General features: G+C 48.6%; 1 protein-coding gene across 1 annotated transcript; it reads right to left on the bottom strand.

The window, feature by feature from the left end:
• Nucleotides 1–1,135: 1,135 nt before the first annotated feature.
• On the bottom strand, nt 1,136–15,887 carry Phyhd1 (phytanoyl-CoA dioxygenase domain containing 1). Its single transcript, XM_028757186.1, has 11 exons — nt 15,810–15,887; nt 12,606–12,764; nt 9,072–9,147; nt 8,892–8,939; nt 6,436–6,491; nt 6,286–6,348; nt 5,667–5,688; nt 3,448–3,576; nt 3,244–3,360; nt 2,419–2,545; nt 1,136–1,516 (listed from the first exon to the last, which is right to left on the bottom strand). The coding sequence occupies exons 1-11, from the start codon at nt 15,840–15,842 to the stop codon at nt 1,471–1,473; spliced, it is 876 nt and encodes a 291-aa protein (XP_028613019.1). The 5' UTR covers nt 15,843–15,887; the 3' UTR covers nt 1,136–1,470.
• Between the last annotated feature and the right edge of the window lie 3,194 nt (nt 15,888–19,081).

Raw genomic sequence — 19,081 nt, forward strand, 5'->3', positions numbered from 1 at the left:
CTGAGCACTTGCCCAGTGTGTGCAAGGTCCTGCATCTTCACTTCCACCACACAAAGAGGAAGGGAGCCCAGCCAGCAGATACTATGTAACAGTGGAAGCCTGGTCCTGCCAATGGTCCACTTACTGAAGAAAGCTTCAAGTTTCCCAAGTTATGAAGTATAAAGTATGTGGATTGGGCAGTGGTGGAGCACGCCTTTGATCCCAGTGTTCAGTAGACAGAGGCAGGTAGATCTCTGTGAGTTCGAAGCCAGCCTAGTCTACAGAGGAAGTTCCAAGACAGCCAAAGCTACACAAAGAAACCCTGTCTCCAAAAACAGAAACAAAGGTATGTACAAAAAGAAAAGGTATGTATGTTGGTGTGTAACATGGGGCCCAGGGCCTTGTGCTTAAAACCAAAGCCAAGACCAATACATCTGTGATTCCAATCAGCTGATTCCTCTCCACTTGCAATATCTGGCCAGTCCTCCACTAAGCAGCATTGGGATCTGGTAGTTCTGGAAGGTGCTGTTAAGCATACCAAATCAAGAGTGACCTGCAGACCCTCATTGACTTCCTTAAACTGGTTTGAAGAAAGGAAGGAACTGACCTGAGATCCAGAGCCAGAAAGACCTGAGCCTGGATTCCTAGGGCCAGGGTTCTTTCTACTCTCCCAAGGAGAAAGGGGTTGGAGGTTAGACACTCAGGCCTGGAGGGGACTGGGTATTTGTGTGACCTGAGCAGGTCACTTGTCCTTTCCTGGTCTCTAGTCCTGGATGCATACACATCGATAAGCTGCTCTCCTTATAGGAACTGAGATAGAGCTGCGCAGTAAGTCCCCACTGAACACTGCTCACTACTGTTATGTGTCACCACGCCAAGCACAGTGGAGTGCCCTTGATGGCTTTCTGCAGTGCTGTTAGTGGGAGAAGGATGGATAGAGAAGCTACCCTTCAAACTCATTTTGTGAGCCAAGGAGGTCTCGGCGGTTAAGAACACCACCGGGTCTGGCAGACAAGTGTTCAATTCCCAGCAGATACATGGCAGCTCACAGCATCCTGCAACTCCAGCTCTAGGGATCCAACACCCCCTTCTGACCTTCACAGGCACTACACACATATGGTGCAGACACATGTACAAAGTACCCATACACATACAATATATTTTAAATCATTGTATTCAGTGTCTTACACAGTAACATCCATCCAAGAGAAACCTGAGTCTCAACCAGAATCCTTGCACTGCTGAGTGGCCACTTCCGAAAGCTGGGTTGGGACAGAAAGGTGTAGAGAGATAAAATCTTGGATGAAGTTCCTCACCCAGCCTGGGGTGCTGCCCTGTCATTTCTGTTTCTTGGCTCCCTGTCTGCTGGACCAAGGTCACAAACACCATCAGAAAGAAAGCCCATACAGGAAGAGGTGACCTTGAGTTGCAGCCAGAGACCCTGGTGTTGACAGCATCACTCTGGGGAGCAGCCCCATCCTGCCAGGACCTTCAGATGTAGAGCTGCGGGAAGGGCAGCTCAGGCGTGGGCTGGAGCCTACAGAGAGAGCAAGAGGTGCTGTAGCTGAGCTTTGGCTACTTTGTGGGTTCTTTCCTCCACCCTTCTCCACTCTAATACTAGATAGGAGAGAAAAAAAATAGGGGAAAGGGGGTTGACATTACTGTTAAACTACTTCCTGCTGATTAGGCAAATCAAGTTTCTTGGGGCCAGTTTGATCTTCACCAAGATATCTAATTTGTGGTTGTTTCTTCTTCTTTTATTTTTTTTTGAATTTTTTTATTAGATATTTTCTTTTTCTTTTTTTTTTTAAAGATTTACTTATTTAATATATGTGAGTACACTGACGCTGTCTTCAGACACACCAGAAGAGGGCATTGGATTCCATTACAGATGGTTGTGAGCCACCATGTGGTTGCTGGGAATTGAACTCACAACCTCTGGAAGAGCAGTCAGTGCTCCTAACCACTGAGCCATCTCTCCAGCCCCCTAGATATTTTCTTTATTTACATTTCAAATGTTATCCCCTTTCCTGGTTTCACCTCCTAAAACCCACTATCCCATCCCCCATACCCCTGCTTCTCCTACCTGTTGTTTCTTCAAGACCAAAAACTCATTTTGGCTCTTGGGGCCCTAGCATTTATAGACCCTCTGAAAAGTCCCCAGAATCCCAATTGTCACACAATCACAGAAACTATCTAATGCTGGCAAAATCACGTCCCTGCTAGAGCAGGGGGCAAATTATAATCAGCTGCTATGGGCTGCATATCTCATACCTGGGATTAAAACAAAAAATATATTCCCATAATATTTCTGTGTTTTTTAAATAAATCAAAACTCCAAAACTGTCACTACAATTTCGGGCTCAAGGGATCACTGTGCCTAGCTTAAAGGGTCTTCTCAGGAGGGTCTCTGGGGCACATACCAACCCTGCTACCTACCAATTCCCTGGGCTCCAGATAGTGCCGGCGGCCTCCATGAGGTGGAACGTGTAGGCCTGGCGTGAGCGGTCGGAAAGGTTCTGCTCACTCTTATGCACCACTTCTCCATGAATCAGGACCAGACCCCCTTGGGGAATACCATACTGTCACCAGCAAGTCACCACCAACCCCATTGCAAGCGGTTTTATTCCCAAGAGAAGAAGGGACTCAGCCCTCCTTCCACAAAGGGAGAAGTGTCTATTCCTGTCCTTAGAAAGTCAGGCTGTCACTTGTGCTCCAGGATCTGAGGCCATGTTGTTAGACAGAGGTTCCCTGGCATCAAATCTTCTCCATTGTGACTTGCCTTGGGAAGCCTATGCAGGGCCTCCCCAGGCCAGGGGGGTCAGTACAAGCCTTTAATCAATCCCAGCACTTGGAAGGCAGAGGCAAGCGGGAAACCATGCCTCAAAGGGTGTGGGGGTCCCCTTCCCTAGACAGACAGAGCTGGCATCCAGTATACTCGTTCCATAAGGAAAACCAGGCACTACCTGCCAACACACTTGGAGCATGTGTGCACCTCACATGTTCCCTGTAAACATCCTGCATTGATTGCCTTCTACCTAGGAACTCTGAGGGTCAGAGAGGCAATCATCTACTTCAAGAAATGGCCTGTCAAGGACTTTAGTCTGACCTTAAAGAGCCTGCTGGAAGCACGCTGCTTGCTGACATCCAAGCCCCACCAGTTCCTCCACCAACCATTCTACAATGGTCAAGGCTCTCAGATGGCAGGCACTGCAGGGAACCTTTAATATGCACTTGCTTCCCTGTGCTCTGCACCCCACCTACCTCTCTTCACTGGCAAAGGCACAAAGAGATTGTTATCCCAGGCTGGCTCTGACCCGAGGAAGCTGGTGCCAGGCCCAGAGTCTGAAGAGGCTCGGATCATCCTTCTTGACACCCCACCTGTGGGCCAACATGGTGTCTTTAGTCACTCTTTTTGTATGTCCCTCTCCCTGGGGTGGGGTGGGCAAGGATAAACAGTGTCCTCACTGGTATGAGAGCCAGGGATGAACCAGAGGCAACCATTCTCCAGCATGGCATCCTCCATTGCAATCCACAGGCCCAGCACGCGGCCTAGGGGCTCCGTGTACAGGAAGGTAGCATCCTGGTGAGGGGAGACTGTAAGAGACCCACCTGGGAGTAAGTAAGGTACCACGCCTTTGGCCAGGCCTCACCTCACCCCAGCCAGGTTCTCATTCCATAATCTTTCCAGGGGTAGCCTATCCAGCTCCACTTAAGAGTCTCACCACTGCCTGGCCTACAAGCTCTAAGCAAGAGACTGCACCTCTGAAGGTTTCCATCACTTCAACTGGTTCCAGCCTGCTTCAAAGGCCTGCTAGAGGCTCTGTAGATGACCTACTAAAATTACCTAGTACAGGACAGACAACGGGAGAGATGGCTTGATGGTAAAGGCACTGGCTGCTCAGAGGTCCTGAGTTCAATTCCCAGAAACCACAGGGTGGCTCACAACCATCTGTAATGGGATCCGATGCCCTCTTCAGAAGTACATGCAGACAGAGCACGCATATACATAAAATATATAAATCTTTTTAAAAGTTGCTTAGCACAAGGCCAACCTTGTAATACTAAAAAGAAAGTAGCTATGTTTAACCCCAGCCACATCATGGAAGCCACAGCTCTTAACTGTTTTTCTGAGACAGGGTTTCTCTGTGTAGCTCTGGCCAACCTGGAACTCACTCTGTAGACCAGTCTGCCCTGAACTCAGAAATCCTCCTGCCTCTGTCTCCTGAGTGCTGGGATAAAAGGCCTGAACCACCACTGCCCTGCTAAGGCCTCCGTTCTTAACCAGGGGTAAGCAGATTTGAACCACCAAATGGCCCGCCAGTAGGATAAGCTGGAAACATAAGCAGAGCAGGGTACCAACTATGAGTAACCAAGCCACTACATTTCATTGTTCTGTTTTGTTTTGTGTCAGGATCTAGCCGTGGTAGCCCAGGTTAGCCTGAAACTAACAATCCTATCTCATCCTCCAGGATACTGGGGCTATAGGTTTGTGCCACCAGACCCAGATAGCAACCAGATTTACTAGGTAGGTATTGTCCCACTAACATACAACCTTATCCCCCTTTACCCTTGTTTTGAAACAGGGTCTTTTCAGCAAGTTGCCAAGGCTAACAACTCAGTCCTCCTGAGTAGCTGGGAGTCCAGGCTTGTTGTCACAGGCACTAGTATCCTCTCTTTATTAGTCAGGAGACACAGCCCCTGTCTATTTGCATCCACTGTTTAAAGCCCCCTGTGGTGATGCCAGGCAGATGCAGGATGGAGAGGCCCCTGGAGAGGAGCTCAGTCTACAGTAACAAGTATCGCCTTCACTCTTCTGGGTTAACTATGCACCCTAAGCACCCATAGGGTCTTTGAAATCCCCAGTGTTATCCTGAGGAGAGTGGCCAATTAAGGAGGCTTCAAAGTCTCTGAGGAGGAAAATGGCCAAGGTATCTGGATGTGCTGGATTTAGGCAGAGCAGGCAAAGGGCGGTGGGAGGGGCCCTTTGGTGCTGTGTGGGAGACTGGTCACAAGGAGATAGACTTGAGCTCTTGCAAAGTACAGGGCTGCATGTATGTGAGTGGGACAGCAGAGGCATCCAAGCAGAATGCCACCCACCGTAGCGTCCCAAAACTCCTTCTATTGGCAAATCACATGCTGGATGATTTGGGAAACAGTGTTATTAAAAACTCACGTCTCTACCTCCTGGAGTGCTGTGGTGCTGGGGCAAAAGGAGTGTGCCGCCACCACAGAAGTGACACTGGCTTGTTTGTTCTTAGTTAGTTGGTTGGTTTTTATTTTTTGGTTTTTATTTTCTGGTTTGTTTTTTTTTTTTTTTTTTTTTGAGACACGGTTTCTCTGTGTAGCCCTGACTGTCCTGGAATTCACACTGTAGACCAGCCTGGACTCAAAGAAACCTGTCGTGAACAAAACTAAAACCAAAACTATCTCAGGGAGGACTGAGAGTTCTGGTTTCAACCAGCTAAGTTTGCCATTGGAATTGGGACCATTGTGCCAAAGGGCTCTAGGGACCCTTCCCCAATCTACTGGCAGGGATAGAAGGTAGCTGTTCCTCCCTGGCCCGGGTTCTTGCCCATTCCACAGACTCTGAGGGAAGCATTTTTTTCTCCCTTCAAACACCCGATGGCCACTGACGTCCCGTCTCCAGCCTTTGATGGCCCCACAGCAGCCCAGTCTCGGCTCACCTTCCCCGCCAAAGTGAGGTTGCTGCAAGAGAGGAGAAGGGGGTAGTAAAAGTGGAAGAGAGCAGGCAGGGCTCGAGCTGAGTCTTGTAGGTCCTCTGACCCTGCACTAGCACCCATCTACTGAGTACCTACTATGTGCTCAGTCGAGGAAGGTTGCAAAGAGATTTAAATAGTTTCTTAGAGGAGGTAGCACTGAGGTGGTCCTTGAAAGCTGAGAGCAAGCCGGGCGGTGGTGTCGCACACCTTTAATCCCAGCACTTGGGAGGCAGAGGCAGGCGGTTTTCTGAGTTCGAGAGTTTGAGGCTAGCCTGGTCTACAGAGTGAGTTCCAGGACAGCCAGGGCTACACAGAGAAACCCTGTCTCAAAAAACCAAAAAAAAAAAAAAGCTGAGAGCAGAACATTCAAGGAGCACCACTGGGTTCCCTTTCCTTCTTTTTAAACAGGTTTTAACTGATCATCTGTGTAGCACCAAGCACATTAGCCAGAGGCCAGCCTTACATGCCCTCCCTGTAACCTAACCAACTCCAGCAGTTCCTGGTCTGCTGTAAGATAAAGCTTTGTATGAACAGTCTTCCATCTTATGGGGGAAACTGAGTTTGAGGAGGCTGCGGAGCTCACCTTAAAGATATACATGCTCTGCACCACCACTGGTATCTGGAGGCCCAGACTTCTGATCAAAGCCTAGAAGATGAAAGCCACACACTACCAGCCTGATCATTTATATCTGCCCCTCACATCTTCCCACTCTTACCTCCAGCCCCCACTCACCTGCACCTTGGGAGAGTGTGTGATGCTCCTGAAGACAGGGTCATGGGCATGCAGAGCTGTGGATCAAAGATAGGTTCATGGGCTAGCCTCAGACCTTGCATATCCCTCCCACATCCTGGACACTAAAGTCAGGCCTCATTTTGGAATTCTCACATATTCCAAACTTTGTGCTTGTTTATAGCTAAGTAAAGGGCCACAGACACCTTGACCTTACTCCATCCAGGGCCTTTTTCTTTTCTTGTTTTATTCTGCTTTTGCAACAGGGTCTCATGTAGCCCAGGATGGCCTGGACTTATTGTGTACTAGAAGATGACCTTGAACTTCCCATCCTCCTGCTTCCAACCCCTGAGTGCTGCCATTGAAGGCACAGGCCACTATGCCTGCTTCAAACCGTGCTAGGGATTAAACCCTGGGCTTCATGTGTACTATACAAACACTGCACCAACTGAGCTATACTTCTGGTTGCCTGTGACCTTATTCAGAACTTTCTGGGCACCTGGAAACCTCATTCTAGCCCTGACTCCCCAAAGCTCATAGAGTCAAAAGAACCTGTCTCTTAGTAGCAATCTCAGGACTGCTACTGCATCTGTGAGAACTTAGATGACAGGCTTCCCCGTACACCTCAGTCTGCTTCTCTATAAAGTGAAGTGAGAAAACAGCTGTGTCCCCAGAGATGCTGTGGGGCTCTGTGAGCTAAGGAGTGTGCTACAGCAGCCTGGATCCTACCTGGAGATGGCCCCTCATCATAAGCAACTGCTATTATAAAAACAAAGTTGAAGCCGGGCGGTGGTGGCGCACGCCTTTAATCCCAGCACTCGGGAGGCAGAGGCAGGCGGATTTCTGAGTTCGAGGCCAGCCTGGTCTACAGAGTGAGTTCCAGGACAGCCCGGGCTATACAGAGAAACCCTGTCTCGAAAAACCAAAAAAAAAAAAAAAAAAAAAAAAAAAAAACCCAAAAAAAAAAAAACAAAGTTGAACATACTTAATGACCCTGAGTTATATACTTTGAAATGGAAATGATAAACTAGCCAGTGTAGTGCATGCCTGTAGCCTCCGACGAGGGAGGCTGAGGCAGGAGGTTTGTGAGTTCCAGGCCAGCTGGATTAGACAATGAAACCTTGTTAAAAGGAAAAAAAAAAAAACAGAAAGGGAAAACAAAGGAGAGGGGCAGTGAGATGGCTCAGTGGGTAAATGTACCTGCCACTAAGCCTGACAACCCCAGTTCACAGTACAGAAAAAGAAATGTCTCCTACAGGCTGTCCTCAGACCTCCACAGTCCTTGGCAGCGCACACATGCAGGTACATGCCGCTCTAGCTCACTTCACACACACGGGGCGGGGGGGGGGGGGCGGGGGGGGGGAGGCTGGGAAGGAGGAAGAATTAATAAATGTTTAATTTTAAAAAAAGTCTAAGGAGCTGGAAAGATGGCTCAGCAGTTAAGAGCAATGTGTCTGAAGACAGTGACAGTGTGCTCATACATAAAAATAAATAAATCTTTTTTGGAATTTTTTAAAGATTTATTTATTTATTTTATGTGACTACACTGTTGCTTTCTTCAATCAAGCACACCAGAAGAGGGCATCAGATCCCACTAACGATGGTTGTGAGCTACACTGTGGTTGCTGGGAATTGAACTCAGGACCTCTGGAAGAGTAAGCAATCAGTACTCTTAACCACTGAACCATAGCTCCAGCCCAATAAAATTTTTTTTTTTTTTTTGGTTTTTCGAGACAAGGTTTCTTTCTCTCTGTAGCCCTGGCTGACCTGGAACACACTCTGTAGACCAGGCTGGCCTCGAACTCAGAAATCCGCCTGTCTCTGCCTCCCAAGTGCTGGGACTAAAGGCGTGCACCACCACCACCCGGCCCAATAAATCTTTTTTAAAAAGTCTAAAAAATAAATTATAATATGTCATCCTGAGAAAAAGGTAAGAGCTTGACACTTGATTTGGAGGTCTTAGAACAAGAACTAGAATGTCACATCAGGTGTCCCTTAAAGAAACTCCAGGAAGTAGTTGAAGTCAGAACCCCCATCCTCAGGGATCACTCCCAGAGCAGGCAGTAGTGAGTGGAAGAGCCTGCACTGTCCATCTTGGGGGCCACCCAAGTGGATCCCATTCTCAGCTGGGGCAGAAGTGCCAAGTCATCACCATCAAAGGATGCGGAGAGCTGAGGCAGAGGAGAGCCTGTGGCCAGAGCCATGTGGCCAGTGCCATCTTTTATTTTGTTTTGTCTTGTTTTTTGACACAAGGTTTCTCTGTGTGGCCCTGGCTGTCCTGGAACTCATTCTATAGACCAGGCTGGCCTTGAACTCAGAGATTGCCTGCCTCTGTGTCCTGAGTGCCACCAACACTTGGCTAACTACCATCTTATGGTGGCATTTGGTCCTAGGTCTCCTAAACTCTTCAGACCTCAGTTTGCCTACTTTCTTTTCTGCACGCCCAGGCCCCTGCTCACCATGGCCAATTTTGTTGATAGATTTCTCTGGAGCAACCAAGAAATTTCCTGTGGTACAAAAAACAGACAAAGGCAGCAGGCCTGGCCTCTTGCTTCCTTCAGGGAGCTGGGCTCAGCTACCTCTCAGCCTCAGGAGTTAGCCACCCTGACCCAGCCCCACCAACCCACATGGCTCCAAACCTTTCTCATCAAAAACGCCTTTTTCAAAGAAGAATCGGATCTTGTCACCGCTGTTTAAGAAGTAGTCCGTGTTGCCCTATGGAGGGAGCATAGGAGGGACGAGAGCAGAGCGGAGGGGCTGAGCAGGGTCAGGAGCTGCCTACCCACACAGGACTACAGATGCTTCCTGAGGGCTTCTCAAACATGGCCGCTGAGGTACAGACAGCTAGAACTCCAGGTGCCTAAAGCCACGAATTGGGATTTCCTGGACATCCCTTATTACAGATGCTCTTCAATTTACTATGGAGCTTTGACCAGGTAAGTTTACCTAAGTTGAAAATTTTTTTTTCTAAGTTGAAAATCTTACAGATCAAAAATGCCTTTTGTATATGTACAGGTACAGAGGCAGAAGACAAACTTAGGTGCCATTCTTCCAGAGCCATCTACCCCGTTTTCATTGAAACAGGGTCTCTCACTAGCCCGAGATTCACTAAGCAGGCTAGCTTAGCCAGTCAGCATGCCCTAGGGATCCATCTGTCTCCACCTCTGCAGCAGAACTACAGGGGTTCACTCCCAGCTGTTTTTAAATGGGGCCTTAGGGATTGAACTCAAGTCCCCATCCTAGTTTGGCAAGCAGTTTACTGACTGGGCCGTCAAAAAATGCCTTTGGGGGCTGGAGGGATGGCTCAGCAGTTATGAGCACTGACTGCTCTTCCAGAGGTCCTAAGTTCAATTCCCAACAACCACATAGTGGCTCACAACCATCTGTAATGGGATCTGATGCCTTCTTCTGGTGCATGTCTGAAAACAGCAACAGTGTACTCACATATATAAAATAAATCTTAAAAAAAAAAAATGCCGCTGGGTGGTGGTGGCACACGCCTTTAGACCCAGCACTTGGGAGGCAGAGGCAGGTGGATTTCTGAGTTCGAGGCCAGCCTGGTCTACAGAGTGAGTTCCAGGACAGCCAGAACTACACAGAGAAACCCTGTCTCAAAAAAACAAAAAGAAAAAAAAAAAAAGAAAAACCCTTTAACACATCTAAGCAGTTCTTCCAGTATATATACAAATGTGTCTTCCCAAAAGGGCTCCTGCATTGGAGGCTTGGTCCCCAACTGTGGTGATCACTGGATAGGAAAGATACTAACTTGGCTGCTATATGAGTCCATTGATGAGCTCATAGCTGAGGGATTCTTGGGAGCTTGGGCCTTGTTAGAGGAAGTAGGTCACTGGGGTGAGGCTTTGAAGGAAGTGTTCCTCTCATCACAGACCCTTCCTCTGCACTCTCTCTGCTTCCCGGCTACTGTGAAGTGAGCAGCTCTGCTTCATCATGACCGCTCTGCCACAACTCTGTCTCACCTCAGGCCCATGGACATGACACCATGGACAAGGAACTTTTATTCGCCTAAAATATCTCAAAGGTTTGCTCCCTATGTCAGGCCTAGTCCTGGAGGCCTCTAGTCTCCGTACAATCCAATCAAGGCCTAGAATGTTTTCAGCCTCCGAGACTTACTGCTGAATACTACTGACTTTCTTGTTCTTTCTGAGCTCTGGCTGGCTGGTTCAACTCAGCTGGCTTAAACTCCTCTCTTGGCCTCTGACTGATTTGCTCTGCTTGGCCTCATACTAACTTTGGTAATATGTTCTAATCTTCTGGCTCCTTCTCATTCTCTAGCTTGTTCTATCTTCACCTGTGTCTAGCTTGTTCTATCTTCAACCTATCTCTATAAAACTCCTAGTAAAACTGCCTCCTTCCTCTCTCTGCACTGCTCTCTCCTAAGTAGCCTGTTCTCGAGAGAGTTGGGCATATCCTACTCTGTCAATACTTTCTCTGATTCATCACTTTGTCTGCCACTCAATTAGGCATCACTTTCAAAAATGGGTTCTTCCTTCTACAAACTAACTTCACCTTTATTTTTTGGGATTAAAGGTGTGTACTAAGGGCGTGTCTGTATTCCAGTCAGAGGGTTAAAGCTGTGTGATAAGTGCTGAGCCACATCACAACTAGAAATAATTTTTTTCCAGTAAACAACACGATCTTGGGTTTCACAGTGCAATCAAGTATCCTGCAACAGAGCCAAGTGACCATGGACTGAACCATCTGAAACAGGGAGCCCAGTGAACCCATCCGCCTTCTGAAGTCACTGTCACACCTGCCCATTGAACAGCTTTACCTAACCCTAAACATACTACGAAAACTTACATTAGTGGGCAGTTGTGCCTATTTTCTATGTTGAGTATCTTATATGGTATATGGAATCCCGAGCTGGAAGTGACAGAATGATTCTGGCTGACAGATGTCTGTGCCACTGCTGCTGCCACTGCCGCCCACACCGCCTCTGCCTTCTCCTCCTCTTTTCCCCCCTTCTCCTCCTCTTCCTCCTTCTCCTCTTCTTTTTCCTCTTCCTCTTCTTCCCCCTCCTTCTCTTCCTCTTCTTCCTTCTCTTCCTTCATTTGTTTTTTGGGGTTTTTTTGCAACACAATTTCTCTGTATAATAGCCCTAGCTGTTCTAGAACTCGCTTTGTAGAGTAGACTAGCCTAGAACTCACAGAGCTTCACCTGCCTCTGTCCTGTTTTATGTGTGTCAGTGTTTTGCCCACATGTGTATCTGGATGCCAGCATTGGGCCCTTGAAACTGGAAATACAGACAGTTATATGAGTACCATGTGGGAGCTGGGTGCTAGCAATTGAACCCTGGTCCTCTGGAAGTGCAGCCAGTGTGCTCAACCAATGAGCAATCTCTCCAACACCACCCTTTCTTCTTTCATCATTCCTACCTCTGCTATCAATGGACTGTTAGAGTCTTCTCAGTAGATAGCTAGGGAAAGGGACAGGATCAGGTCCCTCACTCCTTAGAGCGTGTCTGTCCTGCTAGTTAGGAAAATACTTAGTCTGTTATGTGTCTTCTGAAGACTCCATCCTCCCCTCTGGAAGAAAGCAGTTTCTGGCTGCTGTAATTCTATTTATTTCCACCAGATGGTGGAAGCTCCTTGGCATCTGTATAAGGTGAGCCCTGTTGCCTGGACCACTTAGAAATTCAGACTAAGAAGGGTTAAAGGAACTGGCTGGAAGAACTAGCTATCCTGTCAAACTGTGTTGAGTCTGAGGAAGCAACTGCCCTTCCTAGTCTGGCTGGGAGATGACTCGCCCAAGAGTGGCCTATCACAGGGCTTACTCTGGTCACAGAGGGTTCTTTGTGACCAGAGAACTTGAGAAACCACAGCAGGTCAATGACCAGCACCATTTGATATCAGAGAGGTGAATTCAAGTCTCTATCAGTTACAAAGTGTGTGGTTGGAGCAATACAGTATTACCTAGAGAAAAGTCAGCTTTTCCTATTGCCAAGTGAGAACAATAATAGCCACCTTATAAACACATAGTGAGGAAATGAGTGATACTGCCCAGCTCTCTAGCCAGGTTCTCGGCATGCAGAAGGCTGAGGTCTGATCCCCTATCCGAAGTCTGTGGCCTTAGGGTGCTCCCATCCGGGCTGCTGCCCAAGACTGAGCACCCATCAAAGCCAGACGCCCATCCTCATTGCCCCAGGTACCTGCCTGGGTTTGAAGCTGCTCATCTTCCTGGGTGGAAAATTCTGTCCGGCAGTGCAGAGGGACATCCATCTCAGCCACAATCTCACCGATCCTCTGCTGCATGGCCACACACTCATCTGCTGTGAAGAATCCTTCCAACAGCAGAAACCCGTCCTCCTGGAACTACAGCAGGGACAAGGCTCAGGCTCCCTCTGCCCTCCCCCTTCCTTACATCCATGTGTGACCACAAACCCGAACCAAGATCAAATGTCCTGCTCTGTCCCCCATCCTGGACATGGGTGTCCAGTGCTTAGTGAGGAGAAGTCAGTATTGGCTACTTGGATCTTAGCACAGAAGGGGAAGCCGCAGTTGTCTCTGCTCTTGGGTTTGGGACATATGGAAACACAACCTCATTCATGTGTTAACATGAGTACAGAACATGTGTGTGAACTCCAGGTGCACATTTGCAGGAGCATCAGGAGGACATAGGGTGCCCCCCTCTACCACTCTCTATTTCTGAGGTAGGGGCTCCCCCTTGAACCTGGGCTGTTTTCTTCACTAGACTGGTAGCCTGTGAGCCCTGGCCATCCTGTCTCCACCTTGAAGCTAGGGTTACAGGTGAGTGCAGTTCCTTAAGTGGGTGCTGGGATTTGAACTCTGATCTTCATGCTTGCAGAAGCGCTCTTAACCACTGAGCCACCTAACTCCCTTGTTTTGTTTATATTTGTTTGAAGACAGGGAGGCCTCAAACTCAAGATCCTCCTGCCTCAGCCTCCTAAATGTTGGCTTTAGAGGCATGTACCACCATGTCCAGCTATTCCAATAGTAAGCATTGAGATATGAGATAGCTTTAGTAGACAGACATGTGATTATAAACAAGCTGCCCTCACACAATTTACAGTCCAGTGAAGGAGACCCATGCATCACTCATCATCAGGCAAACATACCATCCCACATCATGCTGACTTACAGGGAGACAGGGGCAGGGTTTTGAGAATTAAAGGCAAACAATCTAATGAGGTTAAGGGTCAAAGGGCAGCTTGGAGAAAGTGGGTTTAAAGGAAAGCGTAGAACATTGGGAAGCAAAGAGATAGGAAAGACTGAAGACAGAGAACAGGATGTACAAAACCTGTGGGCACTGGACAACTGTGAGGAACTGGGAAGGGCTGGAGCACAGGGTGAGGGGAGGGCCAGAGGAGCAGACAGAAGGGAGACTGAACAGGCTCCTGCTATGGCTTGTCCTGTAACCCCAAACCCATCCACTGGAAACTTATTTCCATTGTGTTATTCAGTGTGAGCAGGCAGGAGACTGCCAAGACGCATGAGTCACCACTAGCATGAGGGAGGTAAAGGCTAGAAAGTCCCCAGTCACGGGATCTCCCTGGCAAGACAAGGAGTTGGGCTTTCTCCCGAGTGTAGAGGGAGGCTAGGGGGTGTGAACACAGATGGGTCATTCTGATGTAGTCTCACGTCTTTGTTCTGAGGCTAGCGTAAGATGCTGAGGCAGAGCATGTGCGTGACGGAGACGCCTCTCAGAAGCAGACTGCTTGCCTAGCATGTACAAGGCCCTGGCTTCTGTCCCCAGCACTGAAGACAAACAGAACCAACACACTAGGGGTCAGAAAGCAAGGATGGAAGTGTGGCCAGGCATGGTGGCCCACGCCTTTAACCCCAGCACTTAGGAAGCAGAAGCAGACAGAACTCTGTGAGTTGGAGGGCAGCCTGCTCTCTAGATTGAGTTCTAGACCAGACAGGGATGCATAGTAAGACTCAGTCTCCAAAAACCAAAACAGAGCAAACAGCAACAAACCAGCACTCAGGGTTGGAGGCCCTCCATGAATCACAAAAACCGAACAAAAGCGCAACATAAGCCATACAGAAAAATACTGACATGGGGCTCTGTCTCAGACAGCCTGTAAGACAGAAAGAAAACTGACTTCTAGTACAGATTTAGCCACAAACAAATTTAGGAATTGTGGCAACAGTGGCAGCTGTCAGAAGAGAGTAGTAGGTCTGTGTGAGTATGTGTGGGTTTAGGTGATAAGTGTGTGTCTGTGCGGTATGTGTGCGCTTCTGTGTTTGTGTCTGTGTATGTACGCACGCATGGGTGTATTTGCGTGTGTGTGTGTGTGTGTGGTGTGTCCATGCATATGTATGTGTTTTTGAGTGTGGGTGTGTGTGTATGTGTGTGTGGTATGTGCATGTGTGTGCATTTGTATGGGACATGTGTGGTGTTTGTGCGGTGTGTCTGTGTGTGTATTAGTGTGTGTATGTGTGATGTATGGTGTGTGTGGTAGTGGTGGTATGTGTATGTGTGTTGGTGTGTGTGTATGTGTGTGTAGTCTGTGTGTGTGTTTGTGTATTGCAGTGTGTTCGGTATGTTTGTGTCTGGTGATATATGCAATATGTTTGTGTATGTGTATTGGTGTGTGTGTGTGTGGTGAATGTGTAATGTGTTTGTGTATGTGTATTGATGTGTGTGGTGTATGTGGTGTGCATGTGTGTGGTGTATGTGTGTGTGGTGTGCATCTGTGTGTGGTGTGTGTTTGTGTATGTGCAGTGTGTTTGTGTGGTGTGTGTGTATGTGTGTGTGTTGTGAGTGTTGGGATGAATCTCAGAGAGCCTCCAGTAAGCACTCAACTGCTAAGCCACACCCATAGCTCCAGGAGGACTCTGAAACAAAGATCCTAAGGCTAGATCTAATACATTAACAGTCCTGGCATATGAAACTGTGGGTTGCTAGCCGGGCAGTGGTGGCATACGCCTTTAATCCCAGCACTTGGGAGGCAGAGGCAGGCGGATTTCTGAATTTGAGGCCAGCCTGGTCTACAGAGTGAGTTCCAGGACAGCCAGAGCTATACAGAGAAACCCTGTCTCGGAAAACCAAAAAAGAAAAAAAGAAAAAAGAAATCGTGGGTTGTTATTTTAAAGTGTGATTAGGCCAACCCCTATATGGTGGGCTTTCAGAATGGGACTGATAGCTACTAGCCTTCCCCATTCAGGTCTTCATCAACAGGCCCCTGGGGTTGGCTGAATTGGCTAATCTGAATTGTGGTTTCTAAGTCCTATCCCCCAACCCCACCATACCAAACCTGGGGGTAGCATGACCTGGCTCTCTCCAGCTCGGTTCACAGAAGTTTATACTCAGGGAGCCTTTCTCCTTTGTGAAATGTCAGAGGTAGTTCAAGGGTCACTAGAGGTCTGTACCCTCCAGTCGCAGGCCCCTACCTTCTTGAGTTGTGAGGGACTCAGGCAGGCCATGGGGAATACTGCAGGACTCTGCTGGCTCAGCTCGATGGCTCCAGAACTGGAGAGGAAAAAGTTCAGGAGGAATAAACAAGTGACTGAGGTCCAGAAGGATTTAACTCTTACCTACCTAGAAAATATTCAACCCCACTGCTCCACCCTCCAAAACAAATCCAGTCTGTGCCTTCCACCCAGGGTCAGGTCCCTCCTCTTGCTCCTCCTTCTAACCTTGGAGGTGTGCCCAGTCTCACCCCTGGCCCAGCCTCCAGTTAATCCAGGATTAGCTTTTACCTGGTTCCCTTCACAGGCTGGCTTGATCTCTCAAGTAGGGATTGTGTTTAGTGTGGGCAGGCAGGAGACTGCCAGGATGCATGAGTCACCACTAGCATGAGGAAGAAAAAAGCTAGAAAGTCCCCAGTCATGGGATCTAAATTTACCCTAGAGGGGCATCTGTTTGATTGCAGAGTTTGGGCCCTGAGTGGCTTTGGATTGTGAAGGCCAAAGGATCCCAGGAAGATAACTTTGTGTGGGTCTTCAGTTTGATGTCAAGCCCTCTAGATACTGGGAAGAGTCTATGAAGAGGCGCTAATGGAAGGCAGATGAGGGTGTGCTGGGGAACAGGGGACCTCAGAATGAGGAAAGATAGAGAGATGCTTCCTGCTCTCAGCCTCAGGATGACTGAGGTCTACAGTGGGGGTGGCAAGGTGGTCAGAACTACCTGCTGGCTCTGCAGATGACAAGGACAATGAACTCTGAAAAGCTGTTCACTGGCTTTCCCAGAAATGGTGCTTTGAACAGCCAGGGGACAGAGTGTCTCAGGAGTAAGCGAGGGGACACTACTTGGCTGTCAAGAGCCTTGGCCCCTGACCAAGTGTTTTCTGGGCCATAGCAGTGGGAGCTACTGCTTTGTCTGGGCTGTCCAGGCCTTAAGAAAGCCAGTGAGGTCTGTGCCCACTGGCCCCTTTGGCTGATGGAAATTCTCTCAGGTCAGGCTGGAGAAGGCCTGGAGAAAGAACCGGGAAAGTCACAAGGCAGAGCACGCAGAACTTGTCCCTTCTGATGCAACCACTGAGCAAAACCAGACACCCAACCAAGTTCCAGGAACACAGAGCAGAGAGGGCCCCTACTGCTGAGCCAGCAATGGCCTGGGGACCTCACCAAAGTCGGGGGAGGGGCTCATCCAGACAGGTGGTCCCTAACTTTCTCTGCAGCCGGTGATAACAGGTCAGGGTGAACAGCAAGTAATACTCACTGCTGAGAAGGCGCTCAGCCTGGGGCTAGGATCTAGGCAGTGCCTCCCAACTGCTTCACCCAATGCTAGCAGGGTGGGGCTGAGGGGTGGAAATATTTTGTTTTTAAAACTATTCTTCAGTTTCTCCAAATTTTTTAAGTTGCTTTTGTAGGTAGGCCCATGCTGATGTTTCAGGTAGAGTGGCCAGGCCTGGGTAGACGGGGAGCCTAAGGGGCCTCTGTTCTATTCATTCTGCTGGCCTCAGGGGGAGAGTGGGTGGTGTTTTCACATTTTTTTTTTTTTCCTCAGAAGCTAACCAGTTCCAGATGGAATTCTACAGGTCTGGGGCAAAGGCCTGAAAGTCTCTCCCAACCCCTACTCCTACTCCAGGGTGGGGTGGGGGCAGTGGAACTGGATCAGACCAGCCCAGACAGGACAGGAAGTTTCCTGATTGGAGGTATGTAAGAGGGTCTTTCTGTGAGTGAAGCCCTCTGTTCAGCCTCCCTATCTGCAAGCAAACCACAGGGGCAGAGATGACCAGGTCTGAGGTTCTCTGCCTGTGGAGTGCAGGCCTCCTCTTTGGTCACACTTTGGCCACTTCTTCACCTAAATACTTCTGATGGAGGGGCTCCTGATAGGCACATAGTCCAGGACAGTGGGACTACTGAATGGGCTCATGCTATGGCTTGACCTGTAACCCCGTATCCATCTATTGGAAACTTAGTTCCAACTATTTTGATAAATCAACCCTCTCTGCTTTTTCTATAGGTCTGCTTGGAAAACTATATAGTCCATACTGGCTTTGGCCTCTGGTGATCTTCCTGACTCAACTTCCAGGCTTCTGAGCTTACAGGTGTGACTGGAGTATACCGGGTTTAGAAGCTTAACTGAATTCAACAACTCAGGGAGGCAGGGGCATAGTGGGAAGTGTTTGGTCCAACCTCACAAGTGGACTACCCTTCCTGAGGCCAGGCTAGCCTTAATGCTCCCAACTCCTGTGATGTTCAGAAGTGGCATGTATTCCTCACTGGGTATAGCTGTCAGATCCTGAACTTCCAGTTTCTGCAATTCCCTCTGTAAGGAAGCAATCCTCTGTAGATCACCCAGAAGTTAGGGGGTGTAACTCAGCGGAGGAACAGAACACTTGTTCAGTATGTTGAAGGCCTTAGGCTCTATTCTTAGTAATGCTCCCCGCCCACCCCCAATCCATACACCATTCTTACATACTACAGGGATGGAGAGTAGACACTATGTAACCACAGCCCCTTTAAATAAACATGCCTGTGCCATTATTATTCCAATGATAGGAGGTGGGAGGGGACAAGCAAAAAAAAAAAAAATTAAAGGAACTAGAGTCTCAGTAGACCTGTGGTCACAAGACAGTTCTTTTTCTCAGAGTCTCTGCCCTTGACCCTAGAATGGGCTGGGAGCCAGGGAGGCCTCCCATGATGACTGCCAGCCTTACCTTTGCAGAACCATGAAGCCTTGGGTGTTAGAACCCCAAGCATCTTCTGAAAGTATGGTGTAGATGCCCAAGGCACAGATAGGGATATAGAGGCCACAAGAGGGAAGAGATGGGCTTAGCTTCGTGCACAAGACAACTGGGCTGGAACAAAGGCTTCTGGCTTCTGACTCTCATTCTAGATGTGTCTTCTAGCCCTGACCAATCAAAGCTTGTGAGGACCCAAACAACAGGTGCCCGGGACAACAGAAAATATGTGGGCCACAGACCCCGCATCAGGAACCATGCCTGGAGCTTACAGGTATTCTGTTTGGCTCACCACATCTGGCAGACCGTGCTCAAGTTTCACAGGGCAGAGATGTGAGCAGAGCAATGGTCCCTCAACAAACTAGTCAGGCTGGTCCAAAACACCTCAGAGAAGTGAAGGGACAACCCCGAGTTCTATGGTATGGAGACCTCCAAAGGCAATTGTGTTATAGATTTATTTGATATCTGAACTGAGTCTACAAGTCAGACCCATGTGTAACGGATTGCTTCATGGTTATCAGAGGCTAGTGTGCA

Source organism: Grammomys surdaster, unplaced genomic scaffold (assembly GCF_004785775.1).
Source record: "Grammomys surdaster isolate TR1022 unplaced genomic scaffold, NIH_TR_1.0 126133, whole genome shotgun sequence".
NCBI classification, from domain to species: Eukaryota; Metazoa; Chordata; class Mammalia; order Rodentia; family Muridae; genus Grammomys; species Grammomys surdaster.

Excerpts from the sequence above, each read along its gene's own strand:
- Phyhd1 (XM_028757186.1), bottom strand. The coding sequence starts at position 15,842 with ATGGCCTGCCTGAGTCCCTCACAACTCAAGAAG. Across the intron at positions 9,148-12,605 it reads ATGAGCAGCTTCAAACCCAG|GGCAACACGGACTACTTCTT; the intron begins GCAGGTACCTGG and ends CTCCCTCCATAG. Across the intron at positions 5,689-6,285 it reads AGAGCATGTATATCTTTAAG|CAACCTCACTTTGGCGGGGA; the intron begins GTGAGCTCCGCA and ends CCTCTCTTGCAG.